The sequence below is a fragment of the Chionomys nivalis genome, chromosome 14 (assembly GCF_950005125.1).
Source record: "Chionomys nivalis chromosome 14, mChiNiv1.1, whole genome shotgun sequence".
Classification (NCBI taxonomy): domain Eukaryota; kingdom Metazoa; phylum Chordata; class Mammalia; order Rodentia; family Cricetidae; genus Chionomys; species Chionomys nivalis.
In genome coordinates this window covers 23,451,693-23,469,506 of record NC_080099.1, presented here as the reverse complement: position 1 = coordinate 23,469,506, position 17,814 = coordinate 23,451,693, and the positions used below count along the sequence as shown (strand labels likewise).

The 17,814-nt window shown below is 45.9% G+C and overlaps 1 protein-coding gene across 2 annotated transcripts in view; it reads left to right on the top strand.

Annotated features, from left to right (window-relative positions):
• Sh3tc2 (SH3 domain and tetratricopeptide repeats 2) overlaps positions 1 to 13,915 on the top strand; it is a 53,695-nt gene extending 39,780 nt beyond the window's left edge. Inside the window, exons 13-17 of one of the 2 annotated variants that reach the window (XM_057789299.1) lie at positions 5,953 to 6,103; positions 6,769 to 6,891; positions 9,705 to 9,855; positions 11,621 to 11,817; positions 13,121 to 13,915. In XM_057789299.1, coding sequence (XP_057645282.1) covers positions 5,953 to 6,103; positions 6,769 to 6,891; positions 9,705 to 9,855; positions 11,621 to 11,817; positions 13,121 to 13,312 — 814 coding nt within the window. In that variant the 3' untranslated portion in view covers positions 13,313 to 13,915. Of the gene's footprint in view, positions 1 to 5,952; positions 6,104 to 6,750; positions 6,892 to 9,704; positions 9,856 to 11,620; positions 11,818 to 13,120 lie in introns of those variants that run through there. The other variant, XM_057789300.1, reaches the window with a different exon arrangement.
• Positions 13,916 to 17,814: the final 3,899 nt, after the last annotated feature.

Here is a 17,814-nt window from a genome sequence, read left to right as displayed (position 1 = left end):
GGAAGCTTCCATTGAACGTGTGCTGTTTCTGAGCAGTGTGTCTGTTTCAGGGCAACCACATGTGGCAGGAAGTTCTGTGGACGTAGAGAGCCAAAATGGCCTAGTGCCTTGCCTGAGGCCTTCAGCACGGGGTTGGTACCAATGGAGTCTATGGCAGTATTGGCCAACTTGTTTGTCTTTTAATTTTTGAGACAGAATCTCCTAGAGCAGGGTGACCTTGAACCTTTATTCTCCAGCTTCCACTTCATAAGTGCTAGGATTATGGGCCTGAGCTACCACATCCCACATTAGCAAGCTTAAAAAAAAGTAGAGTCAGATAGTAAATTTTTCGGGCTTTGTGGGCCATATGTTCTCTGTCAGCGCTCCTCCACTCTGCAGCTGTGGTGCAAAAACAGCTCTGGGCAGGACGTAAACAAACGAGTGTGGCTGCATTCTAAGGAGGCTACTCACTAAAGCAGACGGGAGGGTGTGCTTGGCACCCGGGGCAGAGTCTGCGGCCCTTAGTCATTAGTGTGTGTACCCAAGGACTTTGGATGTATTCTGTTTTCTCTGCTAACAGTCCTCACCCTAGATAAGGATGCCTTGCAGACAGTTCTGCAGTGAAGCCTTGTGGGATTCCAGGGGTGAGAGTGGCTTAGTTTCCACAGGCCCTGTCCCTGCCCGCTGTAGCCCAGATTCAGCATGCCACTCCGCTACATTGGGCTTATCTCAAACTCCTGATTTTCTTATTTAAGGTGGTTTCCCTATTCTTCCACCTTTTTGGTGGAGTTTAAAGTTGGTGGTGAGAAGTTTGGCTCACTCTTCAGTACCCACAGAGTAATGTCTTTTCTGCCTTCCAGGTGACAACTAGACTGGAATCTTGGGGTGGGAGAAGTCTTTGTGAATCTCATTCTGGGTCTTGATCCAACGCATACAGACTGTGTTAGCCACTTTTCTATCGCTGTGGTAAGATGCCGTGACCAAGGCAACTTATAGAAGACAGCATTTAATAGGGCTTTAGTTTTAGAAGGTTAGAGCTTATGACAGCAGGGTGAAGGCGTGGTGGCAGGAACAGCTGACTGTATACATCTCAGAATCGCAATGGTGTGTGTGTGTGTGTGAGAGAGAGAGAGAGAGAGAGAGAGAGAGAGAGAGAGAGAGACCCCTCTAACAAAGCCACAACTCCTCTAACAAGGCCATACCTCTCAATCTTGCCCAACCATTTTACCAACCAAGGACCAAGTATTTAAACATATGAATCTATGTATGTGTGTGTGTGTGTGTGTGTGTGGTGATGGGGGGCATTCTCATTCAAACCACCATACAGACCAACCCCTTTCTCTAGAGTTGAGCCAGATAGGGCTCAGGAGGACCTTGTGGCTCTATTGGATCCACTCAACAAGTATTTATTCATCAATTGCTATGGCTCAGACAATGATCAGGAAATCAGATAAAAGAATCACAGTCCCCGAGCGAGCTTATTATGCTCATAGAACAGTAAAGGGAAGAGAAAATGAACGGTTGCTAAGGCAGTGGGAGAAACTGGTCAGTGCTTCCACATAACACTAGCTAGAAAGAGGGAGAGCTTCATGTGCAGCAGGCCCTTGTGGAGACCCAGGAGACTCTACATGGGAAGACGATACCAGCTTAGGGTCTGCTCCTCCCAGCCTTTACTTTTATTCTATTCTGCTTGGTTCTGTGGAATTAAAATAAAAACAACAAAACAAACAACAGAAACAGCAAAAAAAAAAAAAAAAAGCCTCTAACATCTGGTTTCCACTATAACCAATATGACTAATCTGTAACTGTTCTGCAATCCTAGATGAAGAAAAAGTCATATTTACTATGCCCACACTTGATCTCAAGGCTGTGGTACACTGCCACCCACTTTGCAGATAAGGAAATTTTGTTCAAGGTTTGCAATTATTTGGGTCCTTATTTCAGGGTTTTATTGTTTGTTTGTTTTAAGTGGTAAAAAATAATCGAAGCTTTCCCGCAACTGAGAGCTAAGCCAGAAGTCCAATAAGGGTTGCTTGAATATGTGGTTAGACTCCGGTTAAACACGGTTTATTGTCTGACCACAGTTACTTATCTGAGCCTTATTTTTCCATTTTTAATTACATTTACTTATTTTATTTATTTGCTTGTGTGTGTGTGATAGAGAGAGAGAGAAAGAGAGAGAGAGAGAGAGAGAGAGAGAGAGAGAGAGAGAGAGAGAGATGTCCACAGCATGTGTGTGATGGTGTCCATAAGAAAATCAAAGGACAACTTTACAGTCAGGTTACTCCTACCGTGTGGGTCCCAGGGATAAAACCCAGATCTGGTTCCATCTCCTTCACTAGCCCTTGCTTTCCCTTTTCTGAGATGGGTATGGTAGTCATTGTGCTGCTCTCTTGGAGCTCTCTTGGAGCTATTGTAATGTTAAAGAGATTATGTGTGCAAAGTGCCCAGGGAATGCTTAAATGCTCAATAAATCCCAGGTAACAGGATTTTTGCCACCACCACTAATAATTAACAAAGAGTTCAAAGTAAAGCTTTAGAAATGAACACTTGGAAATAATTTTTTGTTTTGTTTTGTTTTCTTGAAACAGGACTTCTCTTTGTATCTCTGGCTGTCCTAGAACTCACTCTGTAAACCAGGCTGGCCTTGAACTCACAGAGACCTGCCTGCCTCTGCTGACCTGAGAGCCGGGTTTAAAGTCCTGTGCCGCCATCGCCTAGCGGGAATGCCCTTTTTTTTTGGGGGGGGGTATTGTTTATTTGTAATATCAGCTAAGCACCTTGCAAATCTAAAGTTCTGTTTGAGAGAATGGGCATTGAAAATGTACATCCCACCACCTGGCAGTGGGCCAGCCCTCTGAAAGTAGGGCTCTTACCAGAGGAAAAGGTCAGACTAGATCCCTGGAGGCTAGGCTCTGTTGAAGGTCAGGCAGGTTCGTCCAGACCTGGTTGGTAGGACAACACTGGCTGGGAATACAGATGTATTGGTGTCACTTTGCCACAGTTTACCTGTTTGGACAGAGAGGAAGAAACCAGCTCTGAGACCCAGTGTGAACTTGGAGACAGGAAAAATGGTTAAAATAAAAAGTGGGATTAACATTGGCCAGGCAGAGTCATATGAGTAGCCCACAAGGTTTTTTTTTTTTTTTTTTTTTTTTTTTCCTGTTTTTATTCAAAAGCCAAATCAGATCTAGCACCTTCAGGTGGTGGCAAGAGGAACTAGGATGCTGGGTCATTCCAGGTCAAGCCTGTGTGTGACCCAGCACAGCTGTTGGATATATCGTCATGTGGGTGGTGCTGGTAAGGTGTGATAAAAGCCCCAAGGCAGCTGGGCACACCTCTCAATTTAGACTGTTAAAAAGATGAATGTGTGTCTTGGTGAAAATCCCACACTGGAGTGGAGTCTGGACGTCGTTACGCTCAGGAGCCTCGAGTTTTACCTCCCACCCCTACCCTGGGGTGTTTCTTAGAGAGGATGCTTATCGCTTTGTTCCCTAGCAAGGAATCTAATGCTAACTCTGTGTTAGCCTCTAAGAATCTAAGTCTTGTTCCCTGAGGATCTGGAGACAGAAACGTCAGTGCGAGGACATTTGAGGACTGTAAGTGGTAGTAAAACCCAAGAGGAAATAGGATCAAGAGAAGATTTATGAGTTCTTTCCTCATCATTCCTTTCAGTCAGACTGAGGAGAGTGGCAGAGCCTGGCCTGGGGTGTTTTAGCCCTGTTGAGGTGTGCAGAGAGAAGGTTGGGGCTGCCCTGGCTTTTCAAAGACTGTGGGTGTCCTACACGACCAGGGAGGACAGTGGTCAACACAGCATTGCATGCAGTTTCTCAGATTTCAGCGTTGTCCAAGCTTAAGGTCTCTAATTCTTGAGAGAGTCTCATGTTCCTCCTGGATGCCAATCATCTTATGTCAAGGGCAGGGCAGCAGGGACAACCAGAGCGCTTTCCTAGCTCTTACACGGGCCACATGCCTGGGCATTCTTTTCAGAAGGCCCAAAGCTGCTTCCCTGCCAAAACGGATCAGAGATCATCAGTCACGGCAGTGTTTGCATCCCTCCTTGGAGAAAGGGCCTGACAGTTGAGTTGTCTGCGGCCAGCCAGCATATTAATCCATTTTCCATTGCTATTACAAAATACCTCGGGCTAGGCCATAGGGCCTGGAGCCATCCTCACTCCAGGTCTGGCAAAGGCCTCTTGACTGATGGCTTCACAAAGGCAAGAATGTTTGGTGAGATAAGAAACCAGAGCTGTTCTGTTTCTTCAGGACAACTCACTCTCAGTGGAACTAGCGAAGGTCCCAGGAAAGCTTTGTAATCCCTCTTGTGAGCAGTGGCCCCAGGTAACCGCTGACCCAACTACTTTGGATTAAGTCCTGTTGTGTCTCCTAGGCCCCACTACCTTTCAGTTTTGCTACGGCGAAGATCAAGCCTCAAACACATTAACCTTCGTGAGACAAGCTGCACCAGAAGTCCAACAGGTGGTAGCTGTGTTTGATGTGACTTCCTGTGTCCGTGCTCACAGATGTGTGTGTGTGTGTGTGTGTGTGTGTGTGTTCTGGACTTTGGTGCATGTGACCATGAAGAGAGTGTGTCTCAGGAACTCAGATTTATGGATTGTGACTGTTGTGCCCAGGTGTCTCTGGGCCTCTGATGTTTTCTGAAGCTCTCAGGTAATTAATATTGATGCGGTGGAGGCCAAAGTCAGGGAAGAGAGGATAGTTCGATAGTTCAGACTTTCAAAACTGTGGGTGAAGCTCTGATTTTTGATCTGCTCCTGGTGTGTTGCACAGCCGTGTGAAGTCATTTTCCATCTCTGGGGCTCTTTTCCTCTGGAGCAGCGGCTCCCAACCTTCCTAAGGCTGTGACCCTTTGATACAGTCCCTCATGTTGTAGTGCTCCCCAGCCATAAAATGATTTTCATTGGCTACGTCATTACTGTCATTTTGCCATTGTTATGAATTGTAATGTAAATAGTTTTGGAGATTGAGGTTTGCCAGAGGGATCAGGACCCACAGGTTGAGAATCAGTGCTCTAGAGCCTAAAAAGATTGGACTTGGTACAGAGCTGTGCCAGCTGTACAGCAGAGTCACATGAGCTATGACAAAATGCTGGTGCCTGGGTTATAACCCAGATTGTCTGAGATTGCCCAGGGCTCCAGCTAGTGTGACATTTTAACATACCATGGTGAATTGCACAGCTTGGCTGCATGTGCTTGTTTTAAAAGCTCCCACGTGATTCCTTGTTGCTGGAAGTGATATCTGTGGCATAGAGGGTGCCTAGTGTGCCCTCTTGCTCTCTAACTCTGGGTCTGCACCACCATGCCAACCACATCCCAGTTTTTCATTAATGACTGTCATGGAGAAATTGCATAGTCTACGTGACACATTTGCCCCCAAATAATTCAAGTGTAGCAATTAAAGAATTTCCAAATACTTAAAGCAGAATTAGTACCAACTTCAAGAAATTCTGTCCATTTTGATTTCTCTTATTGAAACATCAAAAGCTTCATGATTTCATCTTTCCCACTACACGTTAGCATGATGGACACTCGGGCATTAATTTCATAAAGATACATCTGGTGTCTACTAGGGTGCTCACGAAAAACACACAGCAATGTAGTCTAAAGGTTGCAGGTTAGTAATGGTGGTCGTACTATTTAAATATTTGTCAACTTACTAATTCATAGGTACTAGTTTGAACATTCTAGATGTATTATGTTTCTCAGTCGTAACATTAATCTTCGAAGGCAGGACAATTATGTTCCCCTTTTACAGATGGGGAAACAGAGGCACAGGTAGGTACTACAGTGTCTCAAGGTCACACGGTTCACAGGGACGAGCTTCACACCAGGCCCTGCTCTTCCTGTGGTCTGCAGTAAGCTGGTTCTCTTCTAGAAGCCCAAGTCCTCTTGGGCTGAGTGACCTCAGAGCCCTTGGATTCTCCCCAGCTCACAGGTCCGCATCTGTCCTCAGGTCCCTCAGGAAGTCCCTCACCTGCATCAAGGAGAGTCTGCGGATATTCGTTGACCTAGGGGAGAGAGACAAGGCGGCCGAGGCCTGGCTGGGGGCTGGGCGTCTGCACTACCTCATGCAGGAGGATGAAGTGGTGGAGCTGTACTTGCAGGTGGGTTGGGGTGTGCTCCCATCTTGGCCACTTGGGGAGGCGGCTGTACTCTAAGCTGGCTGAGAGCTGAGAGAGGAAAGCTTGTGGCAGCAGAGGGAGGGCACCCAACACAGAGCATTTGCTGCTACTAACTAGGGACATGAGCTTGGAGGAGTTGTGAATGTGTTCCAAGGTTTGCTGTCTTTCCTCGCCGGAGTGCAGCCCACATTTCCAAATTCAGTCATTTATACATTAAGTGGGTGCCGTTGCTAAATCCATGTACCCTCTGAACCATTATTTATTTATTTTTCTTGGATTCAACTTCAAACCAACCCTTTAAAAACACTTAACTTTACATAATGTCTCAAATCACTGGCTTGACTCATTTTTAATGGTTTTCCTGAAGCATAATAGAATAAACATTTAGCTGTGGAAGCACAGACTGTTTATCTGTGTGCTACTAAGATCTCCCCAAGTCCCACCAGAAGAATGTTCTCCTCCCACATAGGGGGGTTTCCAGGCAGAGCATCAGAGTCTTCTTGCCAGCCTCATGGGTAAAGGCCAAGTCCATACTATGACTAGGTATTCTAGAATTCTGATTAGGTAACCCGGAGGCTCCCCTGCTTGTCTCACAGAGCTCTCGATGACCTTTTCTCTGCCTTTGACAGCCATTTCTGTCCCACTAGGCGGCCATCCAGACAGCCTTGAGGTCAGAGGAACCCTCCCTTGCTCTAAAGCTTTACGAAGAAGCAGGTGATGTGTTCTTCAATGGGACCCGCCATAGGCATCGTGCTGTGGAGTATTACCGGGTAAGCCATGGCCTTCCTGTGCTGAGCCAGACCCTGGCACAGATGTGGGCAGCTCCACTGAACCCTCTCTGTCTTCCTTGTCCAGCACCCACGTCTTCACCCCATCTTTAACCTAGCAAAGGAGCTCATCAACTTAGTTACTCTTTGGCTTGAGGTATGAACCTCAATTAGGTCTTTTGTGTGTACAGCACTTTACAGTGGTAGCATTCTTAGATTATCTGTGTTCTCTTACTAAGGTAGCATTATGGAAGATGATCTAAAAGGATGCAACGGTAGACATTGTTCTGACTACCTCTTCTATTGCTGCATAAAACAATGACCAAAGTAACTTATAGAAAGGAGGGTTTGTTTTGGCCTTGTGGTTCCAAAGGAATGAATAACGTCATAATAGAGAAATGTGACCACAGGCAGGCACAGGAGCAGTGACATCTGAGAGCTCACATTGCAAACTACAAGCGACAACAAACTCGAAATGGTGACTCTTTGGGAACTGCAAAGTCCACTCTCAGGGCCATACTTCCCCCAGTAAGGCCATACCTCCTAGTCATCCTCAAACAGCCATCAACTAGAAACCAAATATTCAAATGCCTGAGACTTATTGGGGACATCTCATTCACACCACCACAGACACTAAAAAGCATGCTAGTGTGTGTCTAATAAGCATGTATTAAAGTGTATTTAACAATTAAGGTGCACAACTCCAACTCATCAAATCACGATTTTACAGTTATTGTTTCAAATGATGATGCAAGAAAATTAAGAGAGTGAACAATACTAATTAAGTAAATGTCCAGATCTAGCAGATACATGAATTGCTGTTAGTCACCTGACTGATGTTTGGGAAATATTTGGCCCTAAAACTTTGCTTGTTTGGGTGTGCAGTCTTTGCTCAGTTGCTTGCTTTTCACCACACATGACTAGACAGAAAAATGAGAGTAGGCAGGAGAGCAAGAAACACATTACTGACCATCAAGATACTTATTTTCATATGGATTTTGTGGGTTATAAAAAGATTATGGCCAGGTGGTGGCGGCACATGCCTTTAATATCCCAGCACTTGGGAGGCAGAGGCAGGCGGATCTCTGTGAGTTCAAGGCCGGCCTGGTCTACAGAGTGAGTTGGAACTAGACTGGCTACTGAGAAATTCTGTCTCAAAAGACATACATGCATGCATATATGTGTGTCTGTCTGTCTGTCTGTTGGGACTGGAGAAATGACTCAGTGTTTAAGAGCTCTTGCTACTCTTGTAGAGGACCTGTGTTTGGTTCCCAGCACCCACATGGGGGCTCATAACTGCCTGCAGCTCCAATTCCAGGAAATTTAATGCCCTCTTCTGGCACATTCAGGCACTGCATGCATGTGGTGCACATAGATGCAGGCGCACATTCATACACATAAAATAAAAATAAATAAACTAAAAAGAAAACTAAGGCTTAAAGATATGAAATGACATGCCTAAACTTCCAGCATTATGCAAACAGTGGAAAGCATCGTTTACTGAAGATTCTCAGACACCTGTTCATTTAAGTATTCCATATATCAGTTGCTATAAATGACTCCCCAGGGGACCTCAGAGTTATTAGACATTTTGGGGAGTCCCACACTGGGTGCCATATGTTATTGGGGAAACTGAAGTTCCCTGTTTTGAGTTATTAATTGTGCTAATAAAAGAATGTGGAAATGGACCTAGAAAGAAGCTCAAAGACAGCTTTATTAAAGTTTAACAGAAAAACAAGGCAGGCAAGCTGTAAATCCTGGCAGCACCAGGAGGAGAAAGGAAAGAAGAGAGAAAGTTGTGCTGGTGGGAAGTTGCCTGGTGGTGGAGGAGGGGCCTGGTGGTGGAGGAGGGGCCTGATTTTGTGAAAGATTGAGAAAGATCAGAGCCCCAGGAGAAGTAAGTCCAAGTTTTCCCAATAGCTAAGAGAGAGAGAGAGAGAGAGAGAGAGAGAGAGAGAGAGAGAGAGAGAGAGAGAACATTATGTTCTTCTGAGTTAGGATTTAGAAAAGTGAACAGACTACAAGGCAGAGGCTTGGCAGTCTGAGGGAAGACCCCCAGGTGGCTGCCTGGGAAGGGAAAGTACATTAGCTCTCTAATTGGGGTGAGGAGGACTGTCGGCTCAGATGGATTAACTCCTAAGGGGGAAGACAATTGTTTGTAATACCCTAATTTGTGGAGCAGGCTAGGATGTCAAGTCTTCATCCAGGGCTAGAGGTAGATTCCATTCTTTAATGGGGCCTCAGCAGAGCTTAGCATTCTCAATGGCCATTCCCTCCTAAGAGCTGAGACCTTAAAATCATTTAGGATAGGGCTCTAATTGGGGAGTGGATATAACCCATTTTCACCATGAAAATCTAGAGATCCCATTCCAGAGTTGTTCACCGGAAGGGATTGGTGCCTGCAAGTCTTCACCCCTAAGATGGCCCCCAGGTAGATACTCATTCAGGAAGTGACAAGTCAGAGTTGCCTTCTGATATCCTGGCTGGGAGACAAGGATGACATGCCCTGCTTTTGGCTAAGGGCAAGAATGGAATTGTTCACTTTTGGGGGCCCTGCCTAGCCATTTTTTAAAAATCTCCTATCCTCATCATTAGGAAGCTGACTTCCTTTCTGCTTTCAGTTGCCCCCTATTATAGAAGGTCCGATGGCCTCCAGTTCTCAAACTAGTTATACCTAGGTAATACACCAAGAGTAGAACAGCTGAGAAAAGGTAGCAGTGGGAGCCCAGTGGTCACCCCAATTACTCCAGGAGAAGCCAGGCCTGTAGAGTGTGGTGTGTCTGTGGATTAAGATCTCTGTGTGTCTCGATTCTCAGGCTGGGGCCGTTCCTTTAGCGAGGAGAATGAAGGCGGTGAGAACCGAGCTACGGATCTTCAACAAACTGACTGAGCTACAGATCAGCCTGGAGAGCTATGAGAAAGCCTTGGAATTTGCCACCCTGGCTGCCCGGCTGAGTGTCCTCACAGGTAGGTGGTTCTATCCCATAGGTGCCTGGTGCAGGAGGAACAAGCACTATGCAGGCATTGCTAGTAAGGCAGCGGGCACCAGCTCCGGACTCAGGCTCTGGAGGTTCTAATCCCAGGTTCAGCAATTAAAACTGTAATTGAGCAAGATTTAATTTCCACAAATTTTGTTCCTCATCGACAGAGGTTTCAAATGAGTGTCTACAATTCTGTTATGAAGAGCAATGGTTGTCTATAAACATATGGCAGCATGGGGTAAGGGGCACAAGTCCTCATTCTGAGGTCAATTGCCAATGCTAACTATTGTATCACAGTTGGTAACATTCCCCTATGAGGTAAATGGTACTTTAGTCTAAGCATATGTAACATCTTTATCACATAAAGACGCTTTGCACCAAATTTTAATTGATTGATAGGCAAAAGCACATTTTCCTCATTGAGCAGAAAGGCAAATGAAAGTCAGGTTCCCATCAACCTAACTCAGGACACAGTTGACAGAGCTTTCACTTACAGGGAAAGCTAGTGGGAAATAGTGGAAATAGGCAGGGAGTGAAGGGTAAATTAAAACGATTGAAAAAACTCAGTCTTGAGTGTGCACACATCAGGAAAAGCTGTGTGGATCAGAGAAGCCTTGATTCGATGCTGGAGTGGGTGGAGACCTCCTCCGTGGTTCTCGAAGGGACTTCTAGCCATTTTCAAGGTCAACCGGTGCAGGAGGGCAATGGGTTCTGTTTGTTGAGCCAGAGGACGCTTGTCCTTTTCCTCCTCTTCAACTGTACGAAACTTCATCAGAGCTTTGTCCCTGACCTCAGGAAGGGCCTGAGGGACCTTGGGCAGCTCAGTCAGAGTACTCTATCTCTATTGCTTCCTGGAATGGAGCTTAAGGAGGCTGGCCTCACCTCACACAGGTGTGTGTGTGTGTGTGTGTGTGTGTGTGTGTGTGTGTAATTACATCTCCCAGAACAGAGAATTTTCTCTCTTTGGGATTGTGGGTTCTTTTTGTTTTGTGTATGTGTGTGTTTTATAATTTTGACTTTTGGTTCTTTGAAGTTTAAGAGTTTTTTTTAAAAGGTTTTTTTAAAAGATGTCATCAAATAGCTACCTTGCAAGCATTCAAAAGACAGGACTGGATGAGGAGCTTTTGTTCTCCGTATTAATAAAATGACTTTGTATTAAAATGGTCATTTATTAAAAGTATGAACTCACAGAAACAGACACCTCAAGCCCCAAATGCACACAAAACCACTTCTATGAAAGCTTAGACTGAAAGAGAGTGGCACTTTGTAGAGTCCTCAGAACTGAGAGTTGGTGAGGAGCTGGGAGGTGACTGGGTTTTCTGGAGAAACTTCATGTGGAAATGACTCTGTTATCCAGTGTTATTCACTGGAAACCATTCCTAATTGCTTAATTAAGCTTGTCCTCTCATCACAACCCATCACGGGTTTTAAGAAGCACCCCCCCCCCAAGTACTGAATTACAGTATCAGCAGCACAGAGAACATTTTCTTCCAGAAATCAGATAGCTCAGCATTTCTGTGGCTCTCTTGGTAGCACGTTCCATGGGTGCAATGGTCTATTTATTTGTGGAATCACTTAAGGAGTTCCTCATTCTGAAACACTGAGCCCACGAGGGCAGGGACCTCCTCTGTGCTCTTTCTGATGCTCCTTGTCTGTGACATCTAGTCGACACAGAAAGTCTTCTGGGCTGAATGAGTGAGCAATGCCCAGTGCTGACTACAGGACTTCCCCCTTCCTCTTGTAATTCCCAGGAGATCAGAAGCAGGAGCTGGTGGCTTTTCACCGCCTGGCTACTGTGTACTTCTCTCTCAACATGTATGAGATGGCTGAAGACTGCTACCTGAGGACTCTGTCCCTCTGCCCAGCATGGCTGCAGAGTCCCAGGGAGGCCCTATACTATGTCAAGGTGTATTATCGCCTGGGCCGCCTCACTTTCTACCAGTTGAAGGTAAGAACTGGTCTTCCATGGTTCAGCTGCTCTTTGCTGAGAAAGACAGTACGGGGACCTTGGAGTAAAGGTGAGAGGACCAGTGGACTGAGATGATCAGTCTTCATTCAGAGGATATGAATGAAGGGGTGGTCTCACTGGGGACATGAGGTTTTTTTTTCTGTTAAGCCCCACTGGAGAAGTCTATCAAATGTTCTAAGTCAGTGCCCCACATTTTGTAGGAAATTACCTTGTATAAGAAACACACATGCATTAAAGTATGTTTGAGATAATCATGTATGGAACCTTGGATATAAGGATCTCTAAGCCCTGAGAAAGTTCTTGTCTTGATTCTCTTCCTGGAGTTCAATCTACAACACCCAGTTCCTTCCTTCTGGAAGTGAGTTGGTAGCCTGCAATCCTGTCACAACTCTAACCCCAAAACTGTACCCTTAAGTTTTTTCCCCCTTCCAAAGGTCCTTGTCACCCCAGCATAACCCCTAATCTTCTAATACAGGGGCTTGTGAGTTTTGTCTAACTTTGACCTCAAAGGGAGACTCAGGGCAGCTCTGCTGACCTTACTGGTGAAACTGTGATTCTGGCCTGAAATAATTATACAGGATAACGAGAACCAGGTGTCTCTTTTCGCATCCTTTGCATCTCTTTTTGCGTGAGGAAGCATCGTTTCTCATCCTACTGTGTAGAGAGGGACAGGATAGTAAAGGCCCACTTAGCCATCACACTGTAGTGCCGTGGTAAGCGGCTCAGGGACAGAGAATGTGCCACCTGGTTGCATCAGCCAAGGACTCCAGGCATTGCAAAGGGAAAAACCTTGAACGACTGGAAGCAGTTGTAACTGGAAGCTGAAGTATAGACTTAGTTTTGGGTTCGTCTGGACCCTGTTTTGCCTTCAGCTTCATGGATTCCTCTCATCTCCTTCTTGACACCGTGTGTTCCTACTTCTCTGTGTCTCTTGGCCTCACTCCTTGCCACATCCCATCTCCAAAAGGACATGGACAGTGTTCCTTGTTGGGTCCTACTGCGGGTTTGGGTCACGCAAACGCCATTCAAATGCTGTGTCCAGTGCAATGTTGCGTCATGATTGGATGACATGGGGAAGACGCCACTTCTGTGCCCAAGGAGGAGGGGTACCATGACTGACAGTGCCACTGGAGGCAGAGTACAGCAGGATAAAGAACTTCCATGAGGCCTTGGGATGTGGGGAAGCAGTAATTGAAAAGTGTTTCTGTTCTTAGCATATACTTTAACCCTGCCCTGAAAGTGCTGCTAATATGTCTGTCTCTTCTTTGCCCCGTGGGATTAGGATGCTCATGATGCTACTGAATACTTCCTGCTGGCGCTAGCAGCTGCGGTCCTGCTGGGTGATGAGGAGCTGCAGGACACCATTAAGAACAGGCTAGACAACATCTGTCAGAGTCCCTTGTGGCACAGCAATCCCTTGGGGTGCTCCTCAGAGAGGGCACGGTGGCTCAGTGGCGGGAGCCTGGCCCTCTGAAGAGATCCATTTTCTTTCTGACCACTTTGCTGTGGAGAGATGCTGCCTTCCTGACCCACGTTCTTAGATCTGAACTGGGAGGGTTCAAGCTTTCCCCTCATTTTATGGAGAAGAGCAGCAACGCCTGGAAGGAGAGGGGCTCTGGGAGGAGCATCTTGGCCCCACGCTTCACTTCTGGATTTCTACCCAAGTCACTGTGACTCCTACACAGACAGCTTCGAAGATGCCTTCTCTCAACCCAGCTCTGCAGACAGTGAGGAAGGCCGGCACTGTGCTGGGGGAAAGGTTGAGCAGGTTCATCCTGGTGCCCTCATCAGTGTTCTCAGGGAAAGACTCTTCAGTTCCAGTGGAGGAACCAAAGGAGTCAGTACTCCATGCTCATAGGGACCGTAGGCACAGAAATTCAGCATAGTTGTAGCTCAAGGGATGTAGCCCCAGGAGGACCAGGTGAAAGGCACAGAGGTCTAACTGGGACCCATATTCTCCACTCTACCTGGAAGCAGGGCTCTTGTGCAGCCTTCCAGAGAATCAAGTGAAACTCCCCCAGGGGTGAGGCTTGAGAATTATGCCATACATTAATTGTAAATACTGTATATCATTAAATATTGGCTATTTACATTTATATACGCCTTTTGTCTTCTTTACCATGGGGGAGGGGGAGATGAACCGAATAGCTTGAAGTATGGATCAAATACCAAGATGCCTTATTAATTCAGAGCGGTTCCTTTATAAAACACCTCTGTGAGTTATCTGTAACCACACACCACACCAAGTGACTTGGAACAACACTGAGTGTTCATCTCCTTGTGCTTGAAGGGCAGTGATCCAAGTGTGTGACCTTGCTGGGTTTTCAGGCTCAGGATGGCTTACAAGACCGCAACCAAGGTGTTGGCCGGGGGAGGAGTCACCTTGGGTTCAGTTAGAGAAGAAACTGCTTCTAACTGGTTCACAAGGTTGTTGTTGGCAGGAGTTGGCTTGGTGGTTGCTGGCTGTTGGCCAGAAGCTAGCCACAGCTGGTGCCATGTAGACCAGGCCATCCCTTGATAACTCCCATCATCAGAGTGAGCAAGGCAGAAAGGCAAAGGAGACCAAGCAAAAGAGACCATAATCAAATTGAGAGGTGGTACCCATTAGCTTTGTGTATTGTGCCCATTATAAGACAACATCTGCCAGAGCATAGCAATCATTTGGGGTGCTCCTCAGAGAAGATCAGCTTACACAAAAAAAGGAGTGGGTGGCCAGCAAAAACACAGAAGCCAGTAGGGGAGGGATCACTGAGATATTTTCTAAAACTTCTCGTCGTGGTAGCTGAGTTCTTTGGTGATTCGGAACTAGGCAGTGAGCTCAAACTATGTTCTACTGACCACAGTGTCAATGCCAACTGCTTGATATCCGAAGTGTAAATTCTGAGTCTGCACCTGAGACTTCTGAGTGGAAACCCCTGGGGCTCAGCTCTCTACCTCTTGCAAATTCCCCCAGCCGTTCAAGTGTGTACTGAGGTGTGGGGAGTGTTCCAGGCAGTGTTCAGGCGAATTCCCTGACCATGAACTCTTGGTTCCTGCTTCTCATAACTCTGGTTCAGTGAGTCACATGTTCCTGTAGCATGCGTTTTGTGAGAGCGGCTCCAGGGATTGGGAGGCAGGAGGTTCACGCCTGCTCTCGGCAGCACAACACACTGAGGAGGTCTGACCATCACTCTCTCCACCTGCACGCAGTAGCCTAGATTTGACTGACTGACCACATGCCACTGTCTCTAGACTTTGGGGGTTGACTAGATGCTGTTGTCTGTGCGGTGGGAGTGGGAAGGGATGGTGCACTGAGTAACCATTACATCTGCTTACCAAGGTTATAGATATATCAACACATTTTTCCCCCCTGAGGGACTCAATCCCAGTCAGCAGTTCTCTACTCTAGAGTGTTCTTCCCCAGAAAGGAAATGGAATGATTTGATCTACTCTTGTGTGAAATACATGCAGTTTTGCTCCCGCTACAAGCTGTAAAACTCCCTAGGCTGGGAGGAATGCTGTGGTTGAGGCTAGCTGGTCTAATCTCCCCATGCAGAGTCCTTGCAAAAACATTCCTGAGGGATGGTCAGGGCACACGCGTTCCGGAGCAGTTACACATCTTATATTTGAAGAAGACTATCTTGGCCTAGAAGCTGTGCCGCAGTCATTCCCCATCTGACTCAAGTTACAATCTCTCCCCTTTCCCACTGATGGGTCGTTAGCCTCTGGACAGAGCTGGAGCAGTTTCAGAGCTGCTGAGGCCTTTGATGGTGACTGGGATCTGAAGACCGTAAAGGGGTGTTGTTGTAATTAATATGATTTGATGTTACATTTTAAGCCTTATTAAGATTCATCTCCTCAGCAGCCATGTCCTATTCTCTACATGAAGCTTTTTGTCCCATCAGCTATTTCTCAGTGGTTTCTAGTGTAATGCTACACGTATACATATGCATTTGCACATGTGTACATGAAGGACAGGATACTGATTTTAAATCTCCTAAGTTTTGGCCAAAGTTTTTTTTTTCTCTGTGCATTCTGATTTATCTGTAAATCTAGTAAATTTGCTTGTAACCAGGTCACATATAATGATAACTATATTTCCCAAGAATCAGGCTGTGGTGGTTTGAATGTAATTGACTCCCATGATCTCATAAGAGTGGCACTATTAGGAGGCTCCGTTTTGTTGGAGTGCTTTTGGCCTTGTTGGAGGAAGTGTGTCACTGTGGGGGCGGGCTTTGAGGTTTCCTATGCTCAGGATACTGCCCAGTGTCTCAGTTGACTTCCTGTTGCCTGCAAGATGTAGGACTCTCAGCTATTGCAGCCACCATGTCTGCCTGCATACCGCCATGCTTCTCACCATGATGATAAGGAACTGAACTTCTGAAATTGTAAGCGAAGTCACCCCAATTAAATGTTTTTCCTAGAAGAGCTGCCATGGTCATGGTGTTCCTTCACAGCAATAAAAACCCTAAGACACCGGCCATTTTTTTAAACAAGCAAAACATTGTACCAGGCAATTGCAATAGCTATATATTATGTACAAGTTACTTGTTCGAACAATTGTTAAATGTGTGTGTGTGTGTGTGTGTGAAGTCTTAAGCAATAGGGGTAGTTTCTTCTGGAATTGTGTTTCTGTTTCTTTTCTTTTTTCCTATTATCCACAGGCATTAGAAGGAAGCAGGTTTGATCTGCGTATGCCATGGCTTAGATTCCTTGTTAGCCTAGACCACCTCCTGAAACTACTGTGGGCTGCCTGACTCCAGGTCCCTCATCTCTTACAAGAAAGGCCGAATTGTTCCTGAAGAGCCCCTTTCCCTGTCCAATAGTACTATTATTCTGAGGTCAACTACCATTCTTGAGCTTTTCTTATGTCTAAGAGTCATGAAAGAGATATTTGTATGTGTGTACATGTATATACCTATTATGTATATAATGTAACTCGATTCTCAGCAGTTTATTTGGGGAGGGAATATGAAAGGGTGAAGGAAGAAAAATGGAACAGATCACAGAAGAATAAGAAACCTCAATCTGATGTTAATTGCGGGGAGATTCTGAAGCTCTGACCTCTGACCTCCAAGATCAGTTCCCCTGAGAGCTCCTTTCCCACAGGCTGCTGTCATTGTCCTGAAGGTCTGGAGATGTCATCTTGTCGTCCGTGGGAGGAAAGCAGATCTCTGTTTACCCTGACTTTATTCTTCCTTTTACAGGTGAATAAACTGAGACAAAATGTCATTCTCCCAGCCACACAGGTAATGACACACACAGCAGTGCTGCAAGGTTTCTGAAGCAAGGGCTTAGATGCCACTCAGAATCCCCTTTACAGTGTGTCATTGTGTCCACACATACGCTTAAGTCTGTGCTTATCACTTGAAGAGCCGTTTGTCAAGTTATTGATACCTACTTAGTTTGGGGTCTTTAGTTGGCCTTTTTCCCCTCCCCCCTTCATTTCCTTTGCTCTCACAAATTAAATCTATAAAGGATGACTGTTGTACACACACACACACACACATGCACACACACACATGCACACACAGAGTTGTATTGCTTTTCAACAGAATTCCACAAATAATAAAAATAAATAAAATGAGCAAAAAAGTGCACTGAATTCAAACCCAGTCCTGTAGCTTACTGAAAGTTCCTTGCTAAAGCCCAATCTTTCACTGTGCAAAAGATAGAGAAATTGACAAATGAGAAAGCGTAGAAGACAACCTAGCTTGGATCAGGTTCTTTCTGAACTATCTGAGAAAAAGAAGTAGCAAAAAGGACTCCCCTCCTCATGGTTAGAGTCAGTACCATCCAAGCCCGTGCTTCTCAGGGCAGGGAAGCAGGGAAGCAGGGAAGCAGGGACCGGGCTCAGAGAGAGAGGAAAGGGGCATGCGCCATATTGTGCAAGCCTCAGGATCTGCAGCATCACTAGAGGAGTCCATTAGGAGACTGGAGCAGAATGAGGGAAATGGGAGGAACATCAAAAGCAGAAGTCCCTCAGGAGGTGTTGGG